Raw genomic sequence first — 21,888 nt, 5'->3', positions numbered from 1 at the left:
TAATGATTATGATAAAATGAAGATTTATTGAATAAAAAAAATTAAAAAATATTAATCCATATAATTTAAAATATAAGATGTTTTAATTAATAAATTAAATATATGATAAATAAAAAATAATTAAATAATGTTATATTAATTTAAATAAATCAAACTGTCTTTTAACTTAAAATTCAAAACACATCAACATAAATCAGGTAAGTGGTAAGAATCGACTTAAAAAAACAAAATGTCATTAGTTCAATTCTATCTGAAAACGCTTTGTGTTGAGGTTAAGCAAGCTCTATGGCGTTCACCCTTCTACCGCCTTCCACCCAAATAAATAATTGAAGTTTGTTCTCGTTTTACTGAAACTAAAATCAATTCACTTCTTGCTAGATGTTTTCCTTTCATGACCGATGAGACGAGATAGAATCACCAGACTCGATGTGCGATGTGCTATTGCTCCGTTCACGACGCTCCAATTTTCGCCTAAGCATGGCAGCTCAGTTGTGCCTATATTTTAGCCTTCGAGCTTCACACTTAATCGAGCGGCGAAAGGGCCATTGCAGTTACGCAGGCCTTCGAGGAAGGTCTTAGTTTTTCTGCTTGTTGTCGCCCCTACCGGAGTTCACATCGTAGTAGTAGTAGTATAAGCCCTCACCATATGGCTTGTGTGTATCGACATTAGCACTGTAGTATCCGCACCTTATAAATGTATCTTAGCATTTTGTCGGAATAGGGATGAGATCAAAAACCAGGTCACTGGTCGAAATTTGGTGTCTCGGAGTTCGTTTGTGAAAGAGCTTCTACTGAAGCTTATATGTATGTAGATGCATATTTGTTTTATCTAGAAACTCTTGCCTGCTCTGCCTTGGAATTTGTAGTACTTTTCCCGCCGACAAGCTCACAAATGACTGAATTAGTTCTTATCTTTCTTGATACAAACAATCTTATTTTCACCAAGACTGAATTAGTTCTTATCTTTCTTGATATAAACAATCTTATTTTCACTTGGATTGTTCTTATGTATGAGAGGAAAGTGTATATTGGAGCATTTTGATTCATCATTTCTTGTACTATTTGCATAGCTATATAGCTATCTCTCATGAAGTTAACAAAGGTAGAGATTTCTATCTTTCTACTTCAGGATTACATGAAAATGGATAAAAGCAACTCTCCCAACAACATAATATGAGAAAACTTCAGCCAGAACCACATTAAACTGTTATGGATGTCATACATACTAGTTTTCCTTAATTTAAACTTATTTAAACTTGTTCATTGGTTCATCCTATTATGTGTCAAATGATATAGGGAGGAGGCACATGATGGGGGAAAAGCTGATCCCCTCCCCGGGTAAGACCCTGTCTCTACAAACCCTCTCTTGCGTACGTTTCTCATGCGTTGACATGAATGTGAATCATGTGCATGTTTATAACCCCTATAAATAGGAAACAAATACTCACTTAAAATATTCTCATCATCTTTAGCAATAATGGAAATCAAAGCCATTCTCTTCTACCTCCTATTCCTCTCAAATATTATTATTCATCATCCCAGTGAAGCCGCTGGCTTCTTCTCCTTCTTCTTCTTCTCGTTCAATAAATCCAGGTTTTTCAAATGCCCTTTTCCCACCAAATTAATTCTTCTCCTCCCCTGTCCACCACCTTCTACACCCCACAAAATGCCTCATTCACCTCAGTTCTAGAGTCACGGCTCAAAATTTAAGGTGCTTGGCCCCGTCCAGTCCAAAACCACAAACCACAAGCCATATTCACTCCCCCCCTCTGTGAATCCCCATGTCCAGGCTTCCGTGCTCTGCGCCAGAGAGAGAACGGGACTCCACCTCAGATTCAGGAGTGGAGGTCATGACTACGAAGGTCTCTCTACATCTCGACCCACTCTGAGGATGCATTCGTCATGGTCGATCCTCTCCAAGCTCCGTGCAGTCAATGTAAACATTCACCGAGAACACGGCTCTTGGGTCCAAGCCGGCGCCACAATCGGGGAGTTATACTATTGGGTTTCGACCAAAAGCAAGATCCACGGCTTCCAGCCGGACTCTGTTCCAGCTGGGAATTGGCGGACATATCACAGGAGGAGCATATGGAACCATCATGAGAAAATATGGCCTGGCAGTGGACAACGTTCCGACGCTCAGCTCGTCGATGCTAACGGAAAACTCCTAGATAGGGATGCCATGGGAGAGGACCTGTTTTGGGCAATCAGAGGAGGCGGGGGAGCCAGCTCGGCGTTATCTGGCATGGAAGCTATAAACTGGTTCCCGTCCCAGAAACGGTGACGTCTTCCCATTTACAAGACGCTCGAGCAAGGCGCGACAAGGATTCTCCCACCGTTGGCAGCAAGAGTCGACGCCCCAATGTCTCGACGAGGAATCTTTTTCATTAGGGTCTTAATCAACAAGGTGAACAAGACCAATCACAACTTCATACAATGCCCTGTTCCTCGGGGACGCGGACAGGCTTATCGAGGTGATGAGAAAAGGGTTCCCGAGTTGGGCATAACTCGAAAGGATTGCATCGAGATGAGCTGGATCGAATCCGTGTTATACAACGCAGGGTTCCCGAGTGGAACCCCACCGGAAGCACTTCTTTTCCGGGAAGTCATTTTCAAGATTTACTTCAAGGCCAAATCAGATTTCGGTGAGGGAGCCCAATATCTGAATCAGGTATGAAGGCATTGGAAGAAGGTTTTTTGAGAGAGGATATGCCATTCATGATATGGAACCCATATGGCGGCTGATGAACAGGATCCCCGAGGCCGACACACCTTTCCCACACCGAAATGGAAACGTTGTTCATGATTCAATACCTCACAGGGTGGCAAGACGCGAGCCAGGAGTCAGCCAAGAAGCATATGGATTGGATTAGAGAGCTTTACAATTACATGGCTCAGTAGCATCAAAGATCCAAGAGAATCGTATGTCAACTATAAGGACCTGGACTTGGGGGAGAACAACAAGGAAGGAACCAACCTCATTCAGGCAAGCGCTTGGGGCAGAGAAAGTACTTCAAGGGACAACTTCATTCGGTTGGTGCGCATCAAGACCAAAGTGGATCCCCGACACTTTTTCCGCAACGAACAGAGCATCCCTGTCCTTCCAAATAAGACAAGGATGACCTGGCTAGCATTCAATATGTTTCAGAATATTATCATTCCTTTGTTCAATAGAATGAATAAAATGAACATGATTAGATTATGAATAAGACAGAAAACTTGAAATGAACAAACATCACAAGACAAGCTTGCAAGTTTGATCAAAAGCAAGAACATACTATAAAATTAAAGTCAAAGGTCAGTGGATGAACCTGACCACAAGAACAGAATGTAGCCGCAGCATCTCCTTGAAAAGGCCGGGACATATATGCTAAGTCTCATATGCTTTCACTTAGACCCGTGATACTATTATACTTTTGTGCATTCATAGATAATAGCATTCATATAATAGATAATTGATATTTAAAGGTATATAATTATCAGATTTAAACACTAAGAAGTGACATTTTTTTTTAAAGTTGAAAGCAGGCAATCAAACCACGTCACATGGCACTTTGGTTATGTCATTGGTATGGCATCTCACCTACGACAGCCGTTTTATATATAATATAGATTGGAATGAATCCTCTATCTGTCAACCAGCCTTCTTACGTTTACATGGACTGCCTGTCATATAAGTCAGCATTGTGGGTACCATGCTTTGCCTTAATTAGGAAACAAAACTCATCACACGTTCATTCAATATTCTCATCTTTAAACTGGAGGAGGAATGGAGATCAAATCCAATCTTCTATTCATATTCATCATCCTATTCCCTCTCAATTAATAGTATTAAAGTCTCCTCCTCTTCTTCTTTCTTCTTCTTCTAGTTCAATCCAAGTAGCCAGGTTCTTGAATGCCCTTTCCCAGAAAATTAAGTCTTCTTCTCCCCCACTCTCCACCACCTTCTACACCCCACTACAAAATGCCTCTTTCACCTCCCTTCTAGAGTCCACGGCCCAGAATCTCAGGGGCTTGGTCCTATTCAACTCCAAAACCAAACCACAAGCCATCTTCACTCCCTTGTGTGAATCCCATGTCCAAGCCGCAGTTGTCTGCGCTACAAACACTCCGCTTCACCTCAGATTCAGGAGCGGAGGTCATGACTACGAGGGACTCTCTTACATCTCCCAGACTAAGGATACCTTCGTCATCGTCGATCTCTCCAAGCTCCGTGGGGTCAACGTGAACATAGACGACAACTCGGCTTGGGTCCAGGCTGGCGCCACAGTTGGGGAATTGTATTATTGGGTTTCGGCTAAAAGCAAGGTCCATGGGTTCCCAGCCGGACTCTGTTCCAGCTTGGGAATTGGCGGGCATATCACAGGAGGAGCATACGGATCCATCATGAGAAAATATGGCCTGGCCGTGGACAATGTTCTCGACGCTCAGCTCGTCGATGCCACAGGAAGACTCCTTGATAGGGAAGCCATGGGAGAGGACCTGTTTTGGGCAATCAGAGGAGGCGGGGGAGCCAGCTTCGGCGTAATCCTGGCCTGGAAGCTAAAACTGGTTCCAGTCCCTGAAAAGGTGACCGTCTTCAACTTTACAAAGACACTCGAGCAAGGCGCGACAAGGATTCTCCACCGATGGCAGCAAGTCGCGCCCAATCTCGACGAGGATCTCTTCCTTAGGGTCTTAATCAACAAGGCAAATAAGACAATCACCACTTCATACAGTGCCATGTTCCTCGGCGAAGCGGATAGGCTTATGGGGGTGATCGAAAAAGGATTCCCCGAGCTGGGCTTAACTCGAAAAGACTGCATAGAGATGAGCTGGATCGAATCGGTGGTATACATCGCGAGGTTACCCATTGGGACTCAACCCGAGGCACTTCTTACGGGGAAGTCATTGTCAAGGAGATACTACAAGGCCAAATCGGATTTCGTCAGGGAGCCGATACCAGAATCCGGCTTGGAAGGCATCTGGAAGAGGTTCATGGAAGAGGATACACCCTTCATGATATGGAACCCATACGGTGGCTTCATGAACAGGATCCCCGAGGCCCACACTCCTTTCCCATACAGAAAGGGGACCATGTTCATGATTCAGTACCTCACTTATTGGCAAGACCCGAGCGAGGCATCATCCAGTAAGCATATCGATTGGATTCGGAAGCTCTACAACTACATGGCTCAGTACGTATCGAAGAATCCAAGAGGAGCGTATGTCAACTATAGGGACCTGGACTTGGGGCAGAACAACAAGGAAGGAACCACTAACTTCACTCAGGCCAGCGGATGGGGAACAAAGTACTTCAAAGACAACTTCATTCGGTTGGTGAAGATCAAGACGAAGGTCGATCCCCACAACTTCTTCCGCCACGAGCAGAGCATCCCTGTCCTACAATAAAGCCCCAATACAATTTCTATTGATTTAAAAGTATATATATATATATATATATATAACTGTTTGCTTGGGATTCTGTGTATCAAGAGAATTTACTGATGTTATTATGATGGATTGGATTATAACTCAAACCAACCTACTAATAGGATTGCTTACCCCAATCCATGTACATATAAAGAAAATGAAAGCTCTCATACTACAAGTGTTTGAAGTCATTTTCAACATTTAACAAAAGATTCAGATTGATTATGATGATGCCACAGCAGTAGAGGATTATGTTTCTTTCAACTTCATCCAAAAGAGAGACTCTTTTGGTGATGAAAGATGGATCAGAAAGAAATGGCTAAAACCATGTTGCTTGAAGTTGTTGTCCTTTAATGGGAAAGTATTCAATATGTTTGAGGCTCTTTGTTCAATTGGGTTATAGGGGTAGAAATAGAATGAATAAAAAGAACATCCATTTATAATATTTAACAGACATTGTAGATTATTATTATTATTATTATTATTATTATTAAGACAGAAACTTGAAATGAACAAACCTCACAAGCTTGCAAGTTTTAACAAAAGCAAGATGATCATATCATAAAACAAAGTCTAAATCTAGTGGATGAACCTGACCACAACGCAAGAAATGTCATCGCAGCTTCTCCTTGACAAGGCCGAACTAATAAGCTCCTTAGCTGCTTCTCCAGGATCCCCAATGTCCTTTATGCAATCAGCAGCCTCTTCATTCGACATAACCTGCACCAAGAAAACAATATAAAATCAAATAAGAACTTCATTGATCATATTATTATATGATCAAACCATCTAATTTTTACCTTCCATAGACCATCACTAGCCAAGATCATAAATTCTGTGTCATTGTCTACCTTCACAAACACAACGTCCGGTTCGACACTAATATGATCCTTCACTCTCTCATCTCCAAACGCCCTTGCCATCGCTAACTGCCCATCAACGCGTGAAATATTATCAGCTGTCTTCAACACGAACCCTCCTCTCCTCTCAACCATCCCCTTCTCTCTCTCAGGATCATGATCAACTGTTATTGCCTCTGCAACACCTTTCCTGCATATGATTGCTCGAGAATCGCCCACATTTCCTACTATCAGCCTCTTCCCATTCACCAAAATAGCTGTGACTGCAGTGGATCCTCCATAAGAACCCACTACGTTCGCCAAGATCTCTTCGTTCATTTGTTTGTACACTCTCTTCATCGTGGATTTAGGGTCCGTCCAGAATTCAGGCTATATAATATCAAGATCAAATGTTAATCAAGAAACTCGCAGAATTTATTGGGTTTTTTATTTTGGAATTGTCGTACATACATCACTCAGAATTTTATCAAACAGGTGCTTCTGCAAGTATTCCGCCACAAATCGGCCAGAATGACCGTCGAAGATTGCATATAATCCAAGATCAAAGCCATTCATCTTCTGATTCCTTGCCACTATGTAATCTTCCATACCATGGTTCATCTTTCCTTCAACAAGATGAAATCCATGTATAGCATGACCATCATCATCTCCAACCTCCGGTTCATTCTCGTCATCTCCACAAGTTGCTTCCTTATCGATCCATTAAAGAAGAAAACACAAGGTTATAAACCAGAACATTCTTGATTCCTAAGTTGAAATATATATGTATACCTTAGATGATAGAAAGGAAGCTATATCTTTGTCTGCACTTGATTCTCTCTGTTGAAATAAGGATTGTCAAAATAATTGCAAGAATGAATATTAGGCTTTCAGTGAAAAGAGTACAAACCTTAATTTTAAAATCGTTTTCATCACGTGTTAAATTGGATCGCCTCTGTAACAAAATGAATGAAATTGATAGTTGATATCCATGTCAGGATCAATTAGGGCACAAAATAGAAAGAAAATGAAGTGGTACCTTCTTCCCAACGTTATCAACCACACCTATTTCGGAGTCCATCGCCAAGTCTATAATCCAATTGTTGATGATTTCACTTCACTTTCACTTTACTTATGTAGATTAAGATAATACATGGGTTTCACAGAGAGGGATAAACTGGTGTCAAAACAATTGCAGATACATGTCAATGGTGGAGGAGGGAAGGTTATCTGTAGATTACACGTGGTGGAACCTGAAGAGCATCTTCTTGGTTGCCGCTCTTTCGTAATGGAAGTTGGTGCTGAAGATCCCTGCCACCGCTTAGTATTTGTCGCCATGTCGGAGTCGGTGTTCGGCGGTGTTTTCATTCGAAATGGTGAAAACTACTGGTTGCTTCCATTGAAAATTTATTACTATTTTGGGTTGCTAGTAAATAGAAAGAGGAATAAAAATAAAAATAAAGTAACATTTTCGGGTGAATTTGAGTTACTAGCCCATAGGCAAAGTTGATGTGTCTGGACTCAAAGGAACCAAATCTCATAATATGGAAAACTTCATTGATGTTCCATTTATGATATGTCTGAATTATAATTGTTTTATACAGTTTGATTGGCTTAATGACATAATTGAACATCAAAACCGTCCACATTAATTTAAGAGGTCCACATTAATTTAAGAGAGTAATGAAGAGAGGGAATTTGACGAGGCAATGACTTCGCATCACCTTCATTGGTTGTTGAAAAATGTAAAAGTGGAAGAAAAGAGAGAAATTATTTGATTTTTTATTCGTAACGAATAAGATTACGCCAAATCATTCCCTCACCAAATTCCCTCACCTAAATTTCAAACCCTCAATTTCATTTGAATTGTTAGAAGATTGGTTTTATTCATAAGAATTTGTTAATGATATAACAAAATATACATATTTTCATGTATATAAAAAAAAATACAAATATTATAAATAAGATCCAATAACATAATTCATGAATAAGTACATACTTTCTAAAACACAAATGTATTATAGTAAAAATATTTTTTTAAATAACATTACACTAAAAATAAGTCAACAATTTTCCGACAATATTTAACATCTTTGATAGATTTTCCGCCGTTTAAGGTTCGAGCTTTGTTAGCATCTTATTTAAATATTAGTGACAGCCAGGGATTGATTCGGTAAAAAGAACCACAATAAATTCGGTTTCCGGAGCTCACCCGATTCGACGGTTTAAATAGTTTGGTCAGTTCACTTACACTTACTTCTGGGCAAACTGAGGTTTGTTTTGAAGTTATGAATGTTAACAATAAAATCTATGGAATAATCGTGTAGAACAAATTCTGTCAAAGTGTCTCCCAGAAGAAACAAAAAAAAATGTAAAAAAGGGACAAGCCCTAGCCTTCAAGAATTATGCCTCTATACCTGAACTCCAATATCTAAAACACCCATGATTAAGACAACAAAAAGCAGTACAGTTTGTAGGTGTAAACAAGACCAAACAACTGGAGCAGCCAAATCAACATAGACACCAGATAGAGCACAAGCTGGGAATATAAATGACCTAAAAAGGGCACCAGATTGAAGAGGAAGTAGTACAATAAATGAGTAGAGATCAGACAGTGACAACAGCTTCCACCAGATAGAGAGAAACTGAAATCCTAATGTGGCTTTTTAATAAAATTCTACCCAAATAATGGCCAATGGAGAATGCAGGTTGAAGAAAGGAACAAGGAAAAAGATAAACATCCCTAATTCTTCTAGTAATCTCTCTTAAATAGAATGATGCACACTAGTATGCATTGGAACTTCCTAGATTCCAAGGTAAATGGTTAGTTGTTCTTGATTCCAAGTAATATTTTGAATACAACTTTGTCCAATCTGCATCAAAATGGATTACCTTATTCCATTTCCACCACATGCATATTTTATGGCCAAGTATGCTAGACATAAAGTAACTAATCCAATGGATCTAACTGAATGGAGCTATGAATCCCTTCAAACCTTGACAGTGTAGGCAAACTAGAAGATAATCTAATGCAAAGGCAATAACAGCTTCCTAAGAACTTGCATATGACATGTTTTACAAACTCATACAATTGAAGCACAGAAGTTTGTGAATCACTTTGGCATATATATGTAAGAACTATGGTTTCTGCAACATTAAGGACGATGTCTGCTAACCTGAAGTTGCTCAACCCTGTCCTCCCTGTGTAGTGAACTTACTTACTAATAAGAAACCAGGACAAACAAACTGTACTCCCCAGTCCCCATACGATAATAAGCATATTGAATATACAGAAAAAAAAATGGAGCAAACCATTCAATTATTGAAGGAACATGGTTAGGAGAAATGGAAATGATAAAGGTTGGAATAACTGAAATTGATTTAAATTATTTGCTCAACATTGCTTAAGAGTATTCATCATAATCTATTAACAGTTCAAGAATTCAATCTAAAGACGCAAACTTTAAAAACATTGTCTAATAATGGAGGAAATTGGAATCAGATAACAAGGTTCATACAACCATAGTTAAAAGAAGAGCGTCATGACAACAGAAATGCGCAAAATTATTCAACTTTAACACCCAGAAAAATAAAACATGTTGAAATCCTTACAAGGTAGGCAATTTCCCTCTTTCTCTTACGGGATATCCCAAGGCTTAGGCTCAGGGACCGACACCACCATTCCCTGAAGCTCATGCGTGAGGACAACCTGACATCCGAGTCTGGAATGCTTGTTAAGGACCCTCGCCCTTGAGTTTCTCTTCAGAACATACTTCTCATCGTAGGTAGCAGCCGGGAGCTTCTCAAGCCATTCCTCCGCGATGTGTACCTCGCACTCGGCGGAACAAGCATCGATATCCTCGAGACGGTGAGAAGCCGGATCTATAAGGCCACTGTTTGTCAAGGCTTTAAGGAGAGTATGTCCGGTCATTCCAATGATATTGCGCCTCTGGCCATCGGGATCGATGGCAAGGAGCTTGACGATCCGATCGGAGACTTTTTTGGACGACGATGGAGATGATGCCGGGGATGGAGCAGATGAAGCGGATGATCGAGTTATTATCACTCTGGAATAGCGAGAAGGATTGGTGGAGCTACGGTGGATTAAGGATGCCAATCTCTGTAAACTCGCCATCGCGAATCGATCCCTTCCCTGAGATTAGGTCAGAGCCAAGGAAACAAAATCAGATAGTCATAGACGAGCTGAAGAAAGGGAAGGGGGTATCAAAATATCAAATCAACCCTTCAAATAGCTTCATTCATTAAAATTATAATTTGAAAATAACCATAAATAATTTATCCATTCTCGATTTAAACTACTCGGTTAAAAAATATTTACATGTTTATTGTTTGAATCAAAACTAATTAAATTACCTAATAAAATTATTATCTGAAACCACCAAAGTGTTAATAATCAGCTAATAAAATTATTATCTAAAACACAGAGCGATAATAATCGGCTTAAAAACCCAAAATCACACGAATTCAATTATGCTATTTTTTTTACACAAGAATTAGGATGAACTGAATCAGATTTATTTTTTTTTTATGAAAAGACTAAATATTTCAATTTGGCATGATTTATTAGAGTAAAATCTGATTAGAAAATAATAATAATTAATGACATGAAGATAATACTAATAAAAAGGTTGACAGAAGAATCTAAAGACAGTAATAATTAATCCAAGAAACCAAATATCCTCCCCAAAATTATCCTATGTAAAAATACTATGCAAAATCAAGAAACCAATAATGTCTAGTTTCCTAAAACTATAATCCTTTTCCACCATCTTCAACCACAAAACACATCATACTCTAAAATATAACCCTTTTTCTTTTGTTCTTCTAAGATTTCAGGTAACTGTTAAATATCGGACCACTCCCATACAACTTGGTAAATATGAGTGGCGACATCATCATCATCATCATCTCGGTTTGGAACATCTTCTACTCTCTCAAACACAGCAATCTGAGAAGCAAATCCCGGGTCTACTTCACCGTTTCCCCCAACTCCACTGAATTCAACCTTGTAGTTGTGCCTTTTAGCTAGCTCTGTAGCCCAATGGCTAAATTGCTCACGAGTCCATTCAAACTTGTGATCGTCGTTACGGAATTTACAGGATTGTGATGGGTTCTTCTCATCTGCATCATCCTCTTGGCCTTGCAGGTTGGATTTATGGAGTATGGTATTGTATTCATAGTTTGGGGTGGATACTATAAGAATCCTTGGACAAAAGGAATCAAGCACTATGTCACCAAATAAACAGGCTTGATCTTCCTCCATGTGTTCTATCACCTGCACAAATTAACAAATAATTTCATTGAAAAGGAGCCCAAGATGAATAAGTAGTAGGGCAAGAGGTACCTCTAGACAAGTGCCAATATCGAAACCATACAAACGTGAGTCAAATTCAATTATGGAGCCATCATAAAGTAGAGCCGTTTTTATACCAGCACCAGCCAAATTTTTGCTCAGTTTTGAATGGAGTATCTGCAGCTTTCAAGGACATAGAAAACCAATAAAGATAAAATTACCCCGAGAATGCAAGCTTTCAGGGCTTGTTTAATATAGTTTTTTTTAAGATAATTTGACTTTCAGGAGAAAATCTTGTTTGATGAACAAAAAATGGATGATTTGTGTTAAATGACTAAAATGTCATTTTTATGTACTATTTAAATTTTATTAGTAATTTGATTGATGATGGGAATGGGGTTAACTGGATTAACCCTTCATCAAACAAGGCCCATAAAAAGAAACTAGGGAGCAATAAGTATTTAATTACTTCATTTTGGACTTTGTTTAGTAAAAAAATTGAGAAAATAATACAAAAATATTAGATCCCCAAATCTACCAACAAAGAATATGTCACAGATTAAATATAAAACAAGAAAAACATGTCAAAGTTGTAAGCATGTAAAGCTCTGACCTTAGCTGCACGTGCAAGACCCTTCTTCGATAAATCAACACCAACAACTGTTTCAAGTGAAGTGGAGTGATCTAATAAAGAATCAAGTAAACTTCCAGAGCCACATCCAAAATCAACCTGCAAAAGGTATCCAAATTCATGCCAGGTTTTCTTATATTTTAGAAATTTCAACTAACAAAGTGGAAAACACAAACCAAGGAAGTAGCCACAGATCCTTTAATGTATTGCAGTGCAAATTCCACACGCTGCTTTGATAAAGGGGGGCTAAATAAAGCCTGTTCCATTCTTTCCTCCAAGGGTTCGGTCAATCGCAACAAAGTTGTTGAGTACTCCAACTTGCATCTTCCTGCAAGGAAATAAAGCCAGAGAAACAGAGGGTAAAATTGTCAGAAGAAAAAATCACTTCTCCAACAAAGATATCTTGAACTGACAAAATCTCCAAGAAGTTGCGAACTAATAGATGGTTAAAATCTAGATCAAGAGAAAATTAACTCATTAGTTTTGCTCCTTTTTTTTCTGGAAAGGTAAATGTTTCAGAAAACAAATGCCAAACAAAATATTAGCTCACCAGCAGATAACAAGGACATTATCCTGTCAGAATTAGCAGCTGTAGCCAAAATCAACTCTGTAGGAGGCAATTCTACATGAAAACAAGCAGACTGACCGACAGACAACTGAGATACAACTGCTTCTATGCTAGGAAGGACAGCACCAATGCCGATCTCAAACTCAAATTCCTCACAACTTTCAAGTGGTTCCTTTTCGCATTCTTCTTCTCCGACCAAATTGACAATGTATGTTATACATACCAGAGAACCATAGGAAGGCAAAACTCCAAAATCAGAACCTTCATTGTCCACAAGGCACTTTGTTCCATCCCGCTGAACACTCAGTAGATCGAAAGAGTTTGAATTAAAGAATTTTCCACTCTTACTGCTTTCGTCAAAACAACAAATAGATCCAACCAATGTGAACTCCTTTGAAACTACATGTGGGTTAAAATGGATGCCAATAGAATCTCCAAAAGTTGTCAGTTCTTCCATAGTCACTTCTTTTTCAGTAAAGTATTTGTCTAGCCACAGTAGAACCTTCAAAGCAGCATTCTGCATAGCATCATTTGACTTCTTATAAGATTCTTTTGGTGAATACTCTAATATCAGCTCCTGACTTTTGGAGAATATTTTCACCTCACATCTAAAACTCTCCATAGTTCCCACAGGAATAGCACTTATTTCTGTGTTATCTGATTCACCATGTTTCAATTTCTTGCAAGAACCATTTGACTCTTGTGGGTTACTTATGGTAGAGAATAATGGCTCAGAGAAACGATGCTGACGGCAGAATGTACACAGGAGATCTCTAGGAAAGGAGCCTCTCCAACTTGTCCTTGTAGTGAATATTTTTGGCAGCTCTGCAGCAAGTATTGCCTCTCTGGACAATTTGTAAACTCCACTAGGGTTCTTACCAATAAGTAGCCTGAAGAGTGGAAAACCGAAGAGCGATATATTAAAATTGAGATTTAGTATCCAAATCTATTAAATAATCCAATGGATGCTAATGGCTGACCATCAAAGTGAGAGCAAGTATTTGATATGGAATGGAAATTAGGATTCCGAAGAACCAATCACACAATGAAACATGGTTGACAAATTTATAGTATTAGGTTATTATATTTAATTATTGTTATTAATTTATAGTGAACAAAAGCAAGACTAGAAAGATAGCAAAGGCATAATGGAAGCATTGATACCAATGATAAGAGTTTAAACAATCTAAGAAGAGGTGGTAAGAAGCCAAGAGAAATTGAGAAGTACATAATTAAGATGTAAGGATTAGTCTCTATACTACTAATCCAACCCTAAACTGGAAAGCTAAAGATAAATATTGTCCTAATAAACTGGAAAGGTAATTAGTCCTGTATTAATTGGAAAGATAAATATTATCTTAATAGCTAATTAAATTAAATATAATAAACATAATAATAATATTAATTTGCCAGTCACGTGTCATCAGGTGATTGGCCATTCGGAACCATAATCTCCGTTCCGTACAACCAAACATTGATATCAATATTCAGAATGAGATAAACACAAAAGTTTAATTGGCATCTTCATACTATTGTGTGATCCTTTATTCCCCATTGGATTTTGGAAATTGGCAAAAGAGATCATTCATTTGTTGTTCTTGCCTTTGAGAAGTTGCACATTTTCTATGTTTTACCATAAGCAGCTTGTAAAATCATCAAGAGTTAAATAGGATGGTTCCAATGGGAATATTGTCCATTTCAAAGGCAGATCTATTTTGGCCTCCCGGAATGTTTGTGTCCTAGGGTTAGTTTGTGTTTTTAAGGCTTATTTTAAATCAATTACTAGAAATAACGGGAAAGAAAAAACTACGAAAAAACTCAATCCTCGCCTCCACACATATGAGCCCTTTGGGCCTTATTTTTCTTCTTAAGAATATTCAAAACAAGCAAAATTTGAACCTCAGTTTGAGTTGCCCAAATCGTCTTAGGCCGACTTATGAACAAAACTAGAGATTGGGTATCACCTCGGCATAAATTCCACACTCGCACCTCTGAGGCTCTTCAGCGCTGACTATGTAAATCCAGCTAATGCCACTCTACAGACCTTCCACAACGCCACCTTGCGAGAGTATCGTCATCGGCCCTTTGTTCAGCGATTGTCCTAAAAACTACTCATTTTCTATGTTAATCAAGTACTTTCTTGACTCCTCATTTGGGTTGAATCAAGTCACTCATAAGTCTCCTTGATTTGTAAAATATGATGGCTAGTTTAGGGGGAGTGGAAATAATAAACTAGTTTTATTTTATTCTCTAATTTATTTCTAAATATATTAGAATAAATTAGTTGATATATATTTTAGGATTCTGATTTACCATAATTGAGTAAATTATAATAAAGTAGTTGATATATTTAGAAATTCTGATTTATCAGGAAATCAGCTCCTAAACTTATATAAATAGCTATAACCTATTACCAGAATAATGTATCAAGACTATATCTCTTTGTTCAAAAATTTCACAAAATAGGATGGGAATAAACAAGAGAGACCTGTAATATCTTTTCACAGACATATTTTCATGGAAGAGATTGGTATCCCTCCATATATAGCCAATAGATGCCATTATTGCATCACCACATACATTGCTTCCTGATAAATAACTTCCTCTCACATTAAAATTTCCTTCAAGATCAGCTTCCTTAGTATGCACGATTCCTAGTGATTGGTCCCATATAGCAGACTGTGGAACAGAGAAGTACATTCTCGTTTCTGATGAAGCTTTGCCAATTGGCCTGTCAAAATTTACACCTCTCAAAGGATTAATAAATGTCAACAATTTAAATGAATTTCATCATAAAAGCAATTACACAAACACTCAAATGTCATTTTAGAGTCATGAATGACATCCACTATTTCTGCCATATGTTCTTATATTGAATCACATAATGGGATAATTTTTTCCTGGAGAAGGCTACCACAGCATCCACCTCCCAAATTCAATCAAGGTGTTTTTAATGAGAATCAAACTCGAGACCTCAACCGCTTAGTTCAACAAAATTACCACTTGAGCAACCCTAAGTGTGTCCGCTTCCAACTTCTTTATAAACATTTTTCATATATAATCCTTACAATGAAACAAAATCGAGAGTATGGACTGGACACAGTGAAAACTAATCAATTTACCTGGAGATGAGAATCTTAGAAGCATCTTCTAACCCAAGTGCTACAGCAATTATATCTAAGTAATAACCATTCAAAGGAACACTAAGGTTCAGTGTTTCAATAGCCTTGTCTGGTGAATGTGGAATCCTTACAGCTTCAATTTGAATGATTTCAAGAGAGCTCTCTTGTTTGTCAATAACAGATTGCATCTTCTCAAGAGGGTGTGGGTTTCCTTTCTTCAAAGAATATTTCTCCTCTGAACTAGATACAAAACCAGGTAGCTTTGAACCCTCTCTCAGAATAAGCGACATGACCAACAGAGGATTGGTCTCACCCTCAGGGTTTATAGACTTACACAAATTATTCACCTTTGCATCATATGAGGCTATTACTGAGACTGGAACTAAACCGCACAGATTACCCTCTCTATGCAAAGCTGCTCTAAAGTGACCAGCAAGTGGTTGATTTGCTGAAAGGAACTTTGACAATGAAACACTTATAACATGTTAAATCATAAGAATGATAAAGGGTAACCACTAGCTAGTTTGAGCACAACATACCTCTGGGGAGAATAAATATGAGAGACGAGAAACTAAATCCTCCAATGGATCCATTTCAGATGGATTATGATTAGTAGCACTTAAGCCTAGCTGCAAGAAATGAAGATTCATTCATAACTATGCACAATCTGGTTCTGCTTAATCAATAAAGTATCATCAGAAGTCTTTGCTAATTTGTGAGAATAACCCAGTTATTTTAGAAATGCATATATCAGATTATGTTCTATGAAAGTAATTGTACATTTGATTTGATGCTTTTATATTTTATACATGAATCATGGTTGCTGCAAACGAAAGAGTAACATTGACAACCTTATCCAATGCCATCTTTGCAGCAGACTGTTCTGCCTCCTTCTTTCTTTTGCAGGCATCAGAAATAACAGAAAAATCTGGAAGTTGCAAGCAGCAGCGGTAAAGACAAGGACCTTTCTGTGGGATTGCCAAACCAGGGCATCCATTTTGAGGTGGATCTATTAATTCCTCAACTTTATAACAAGCTTTATCACCAAATTTCTGATGTATGATAGCTTTAGGTGTAAGTGTAGGAGGAGACTTCTTCGGTAAAAGAGCAGAGGGTCCTTCTACTTCCTCCATTGTCTTCTTAACAAAACTTGTAAAGAAATCCTATTAAAATAGAATGAAGATTCAATGCGTAGCACGAAACACGAAACACGAAACAAAACAAAAATGCACATTTGGTAAGACGAAACGATAGAAGGGTCTGATCGTAGAGAGACGAAACAACGGAATCGCCAACTCTCAAGCGTTTTCAATGCTATTGAACGATGAAAGAAGAGCTTACCTCAGTGTGGAAGTAAAATCGCTAGAATTATGGGTTCCAACGGCAAGTGACGGTCTTTCAGAATCTTCGAAAATAGGCACCGCGGCGAGACGGTGGAGAGACTGATAAAAAGCAAACGCTACAGTACACAACACGAAGATTAAGCCGCAAATAGTGTGTAAGAGAGAAAGACGGGACTGGAGCAAGAAAACATGAAAGGCAGCGAAAGCCGTCGTCGACAACGACGATTCTTCTTTTATAGTGGGGATTTTTTTTTTTTAGAGTAAGATTTAAGGGCTTGTTTGTTGGGGAAATTCGATGAAATGACCTTATTAGAGTAAGCTTATTTGACTTGTTGGCGAGCGCATAAAATAAATGTGTTAATGACATTTTTATTTTTTTGGGACGAAAATGCCCTGTTACGACACGCAATCGAATGCCGTGTGAAATTTTTATATTTTTTTTGAAAAAAATAAAAAATAAAACCGTCTCGCGATTGCCGATTGCGTCTCGCGAATGCCGGTTGCGTCTCGCGACAGGGGCAAAATCGTCCCAAAAAAAAGAAAAGGTGTCACCAGCGCTTTTTATTTTAAGCGCATGTCAAAAAGTCAAATAATTGAATATTAGGGTCATTTCGTCAAATTTCTCGTTTGTTGTGGTGTTATTTCAAAATAATTCAAGTTTTTTTAAAAAGAAAATAAAAAACTTTATTTGAGGAATTATATTATTGTTTAGATTATGAGTGTTAATCTGTATAAAAATGTTCATGAAAAAATAATGAAGTTAGTTGGAAATTACATAAGTATGGTTTGAGCAATTTTTGTAAAATAGATTGAGCAAAGTGCAACCAAATTAAATCAATTTTGAAAGAGAAAAACAAAAACAAAAAAAAAGTAAGATTAAATTGGTCTTTTGAGGTGTCAATTTGTTGTTGGGTCAATGTGGTGTCTCATAGACACATATTCAATATAAACAATGAGCCTTTTGGTATGTTTATTTGTAAAAGTGACAAATAATATATAGAAAATAACGAAGAATCATATATGCCAATTCAAAATTTGAAAACCATTAATCAAATCATACCAATGCAAACATGAATTCCCTAATCAAATCATACAAACTCAAACTATGAAATCCAATACTATTGCATACCAATAAAACCCATTATTAATAAAATGATATTTTAAACTCCAACACAAAAAACAGTGCATGCTATTCATAATACAACTCTATTCATTATTAGGACATCTATTTAAGTGAAGGCACCCAGGATGATATTACTCCTTCCATTATATTCATTAGACTCTATTTGTTTATTTATAGGAAAATGTAAAGAAGACACTTTACCAAATAGGAATAAATTTATATATTATTTTCCACTCTTACAAAATAATCATTCCAAAATGTTTTTTTTTTATTCAATTTGTCTATCAGGAGGATGCTATTCATATAAATTTATGTTATTTTGAATGATTAATTTGTTTCTCAGTAATTATTAATGACGAGTTTTTAAAAGTTATTAATTTATGATTTTATTATTATTTTTTTAAGGATAAATGTATTATAAAAATAATAATCTTTTAAAATTAATTATTTGATTTAAATAATTAATTTATATATTTCTTTTTAAATTACAAAGAACATGTACCCATTAGGGTTGTAATGATATTTTTTTTTTTTTTAAATGTTTTCCTATATAGTGGTCAAACCATATCCTTTGATTGTGAGATTTTACAATTAATTTACGGGATTTTTCTAGATTTAAGGGATGGGATGTTATATATCACTTGATTAAACTTATTGGGTAAAGAATATCATCAAATTCATGTAATTTTGATTTATATGATTTTGCAATGGTGTACGAGTCACTGACTTACAAGGAAATTATAAGGTTTGTACAGATACATCAATGGATTTATAATTGTATCGTGTTTTTCTAAAATACATTTCCTAAAAAAAACTATATTTTTTTAGTATTTAATAAAATATTTACAGATTCTGTTTCATTGCTAAGTATTTATTTACAAAAATATTTTTCATCACAAATTTCTATATTTTGGCTGAGTTATCAAAAATAATTTTATAAATAGTTTAGAATATTTCACTATTAAAACGTCGGTTTTAGAAAATCCAGCATCAAGCGAAATTCTATTTTAATGCAACGAAAAATAAGAAATAAAAAATCTAAAAAATAAATAAAATGCAATCATGCATTCAATTATAAGGAAACAAATTTGAAAAAAACAATTTTATTTCATCATTTTTGTATACACATTTCTTAGAAGAAAAAATATTTGGATTTCATTTATTTTATTCATCATATTTCTACATTTCATTAATTTTATCAAAATAATTATAATTTTAGTTTTCAGTGCATTTTAGAAAAATAAATATATTTTTTATTTACATATTAAAAAAATCAAATGTTTTAAAGATTAAAACATCTTAATCTACTTTTTTTTTTCATTTATTGGACAATTTAATTGCATGTGATTAAGCATCCTAACTATTTTAATATCTTGGAATTTCATTTTTACTATATACTCTCACCTTTTAATTCTCATATATTCTTGTAAGCATCCACATGTTTCTAAATTTAAAAATTATTTAATTTTATAAATACAATATATATATATATAATTAAAATTAAACCATACCGAATTAAATAATTTTAATAAATTTAAAATAAGAAATATTGTATATATTCCCAAATTAAGGATAATATATGATTTTTTCTACCTAACTAAGTAATTAGGAATGAAAGATAATAATAATATCACTCAGTTTTTATTTTGAGTTATTTTTCTCTTGTTTAATTTTAGACATGGCAATTTTATGGATTTTAAGATCTGAACCGGACCCGAATTTATCCCCAAAAAATTGGTATCGGACAATGGGTACTAGACATGATGAGTACTAAGAGCATCAGCAGTGCACAAGACTTCTGCCCTCTTATTTTGTCAAATATATATTCCACCTCAGCAGAAAGCGGACACACATTGTACTTGGGCAAAACACTCCAATGCTTTCGCCCGCTCTCTTATCTAAATAATTTAAAAATGAATTTTATTTATACTATTTTAAATAAATAACTAATTTATACTATTATAACTTTGACAATTTAAACCCTTAAAACTTAAAACGTGTTAATATAATTAATAAAAAAATATATTAATTTATTTAAAATATATATTTATTAATTAAATATATAAGTAATATTCTTATATTATATATATTATAAGAAAATTTGAGAATTTCACCTTTAAAACATGTTAATATAATTAATAAAAAAATATATTAATTTATTTAAAATATATATTTATTAATTAAATATATATATAACTAATATTAAATAGATTGAAATATAAAATATTTTTATAATTTAAAATATTTTATAATATTAAAAACATTACCCGAATATATAACTAATATTACTATATTATAGAAAAATTTGATAATATATAACTAATATTTCTATATTATAATAAAATATAAAATATTTTTATAATTTAAAATATATTATAATATTATTATAATTTAATATATAATTAATATTCCTATATTATAGTAAAATTTTAGAATATATATTTATTTAATACTATTATAATGTTACTTAAAAATAAGAAAAAATATTATAATTAAATATATAACTAATATTCCTATATTATACTATATTATAGAATATATTATATTATATAATTATGAAAATGTCAGAAAAGAACATGACCGGCATAGAGGGCACTGCCTTCTTTTTGCTTTTATCTCCAATGCAAAAAATGAAAAAAAGCAATGACATGTCATTTTTCACGTGTCCGGCACAAGTCATGCGCTGGAGATTCTCTAAGCTCTGAACTAGACTCAATTTTTTAAGCTATTTCAGTTACTCATTTAAGTACTTTAATATATTTTTATTTTTTAACATATTTTTATTAGTTAAATCTAATTTAAATTAATTTAATAAAATTTTAACTTTTGAAATTAATTTTAAAATATTTAATAATATATTAAACAATAGTTTATATTAAAATTTAAAAATTTATTTGATAAAATATATAAAATATTATATTAATTAAAATAAAACAAATACCCCTAAATTACATCTTATAATAAAAAATAATAAAAAATATAACAAAAATAAATATTAATAATTAAAAACTAAATATTTCTCTAATATATCTTTCTTTTTACTTTCTCTATTATTCTTCTCTGGTTACTTTACTAGATTTTTTTTCTGTCCTTTTAGCATACTAGCTCATGATAAAAAATATATATTTTATTAAAAAAAAGAAAAAAAGAAAAAAAGAAATTGGAACCGAATTGGAATCGATTGTATCGAAAAGAAGTATAGATATATTTAAATAAAATCAATTTTTTTTCTCGGGTACCCGGAACCGATTAGTTCGACCCAAAATTATCCAAAATCGAAAAACAAACAAATTATCCGGAACCGAAAAACAAACAAACTATCCGGAACCGAAAAACAAATAAATTACCCGAAATAATCGATTCGATTCCTTCATATACCCGACTAGTCGGGACTAAAATGTCTATTTGATTGAATGCCTCTCACACTAATAAATACAATTAAATATATAATATTACACATATATTATTTATTATTTTATAATTTTCTTCTTCTTTTTATAATAATTATATATATTATACTATAGTATAAACGGTAA

The 21,888-nt window shown here is 35.1% G+C and overlaps 4 protein-coding genes and 1 pseudogene across 4 annotated transcripts; 2 read left to right on the top strand and 3 right to left on the bottom strand.

Moving 5' to 3' along the window:
- Positions 1-477: 477 nt before the first annotated feature.
- LOC124916256 lies at positions 478-3,205 on the top strand (annotated as a pseudogene).
- Positions 3,206-3,652: 447 nt separating this feature from the next.
- On the top strand, positions 3,653-5,590 carry LOC124914264 (berberine bridge enzyme-like 15). Its single transcript, XM_047454769.1, has one exon. It carries the CDS (start codon positions 3,658-3,660, stop codon positions 5,389-5,391), a length of 1,734 nt encoding a protein of 577 aa, XP_047310725.1. The 5' UTR covers positions 3,653-3,657; the 3' UTR covers positions 5,392-5,590.
- A 262-nt stretch (positions 5,591-5,852) lies between these two features.
- LOC124914265 (probable protein phosphatase 2C 58) lies at positions 5,853-7,650 on the bottom strand. Its single transcript, XM_047454771.1, has 6 exons — positions 7,291-7,650; positions 7,162-7,206; positions 7,044-7,091; positions 6,723-6,962; positions 6,213-6,641; positions 5,853-6,132 (listed from the first exon to the last, which is right to left on the bottom strand). The coding sequence occupies exons 1-6, from the start codon at positions 7,330-7,332 to the stop codon at positions 5,992-5,994; spliced, it is 945 nt and encodes a 314-aa protein (XP_047310727.1). The 5' UTR covers positions 7,333-7,650; the 3' UTR covers positions 5,853-5,991.
- Positions 7,651-9,651: 2,001 nt separating this feature from the next.
- LOC124914195 (dicamba O-demethylase, ferredoxin component) lies at positions 9,652-10,452 on the bottom strand. The gene has a single exon (XM_047454694.1). The coding sequence runs from the start codon at positions 10,384-10,386 to the stop codon at positions 9,889-9,891; it is 498 nt and encodes a 165-aa protein (XP_047310650.1). The 5' UTR covers positions 10,387-10,452; the 3' UTR covers positions 9,652-9,888.
- Positions 10,453-10,876: 424 nt separating this feature from the next.
- LOC124914601 (small RNA 2'-O-methyltransferase-like) lies at positions 10,877-17,414 on the bottom strand. Its single transcript, XM_047455189.1, has 10 exons — positions 17,228-17,414; positions 16,738-17,049; positions 16,426-16,515; positions 15,887-16,344; positions 15,253-15,495; positions 12,747-13,654; positions 12,373-12,524; positions 12,179-12,295; positions 11,617-11,742; positions 10,877-11,547 (listed from the first exon to the last, which is right to left on the bottom strand). Exons 2-10 carry the CDS (start codon positions 17,017-17,019, stop codon positions 11,116-11,118), a joined length of 2,808 nt encoding a protein of 935 aa, XP_047311145.1. The 5' UTR covers positions 17,020-17,049; positions 17,228-17,414; the 3' UTR covers positions 10,877-11,115.
- Positions 17,415-21,888: the final 4,474 nt, after the last annotated feature.

Source organism: Impatiens glandulifera, chromosome 9 (assembly GCF_907164915.1).
Source record: "Impatiens glandulifera chromosome 9, dImpGla2.1, whole genome shotgun sequence".
NCBI classification, from domain to species: domain Eukaryota; kingdom Viridiplantae; phylum Streptophyta; class Magnoliopsida; order Ericales; family Balsaminaceae; genus Impatiens; species Impatiens glandulifera.
The sequence above is the reverse complement of the archived record's forward strand: the minus strand, read 5'-3'. Positions and strand labels throughout refer to the sequence as shown.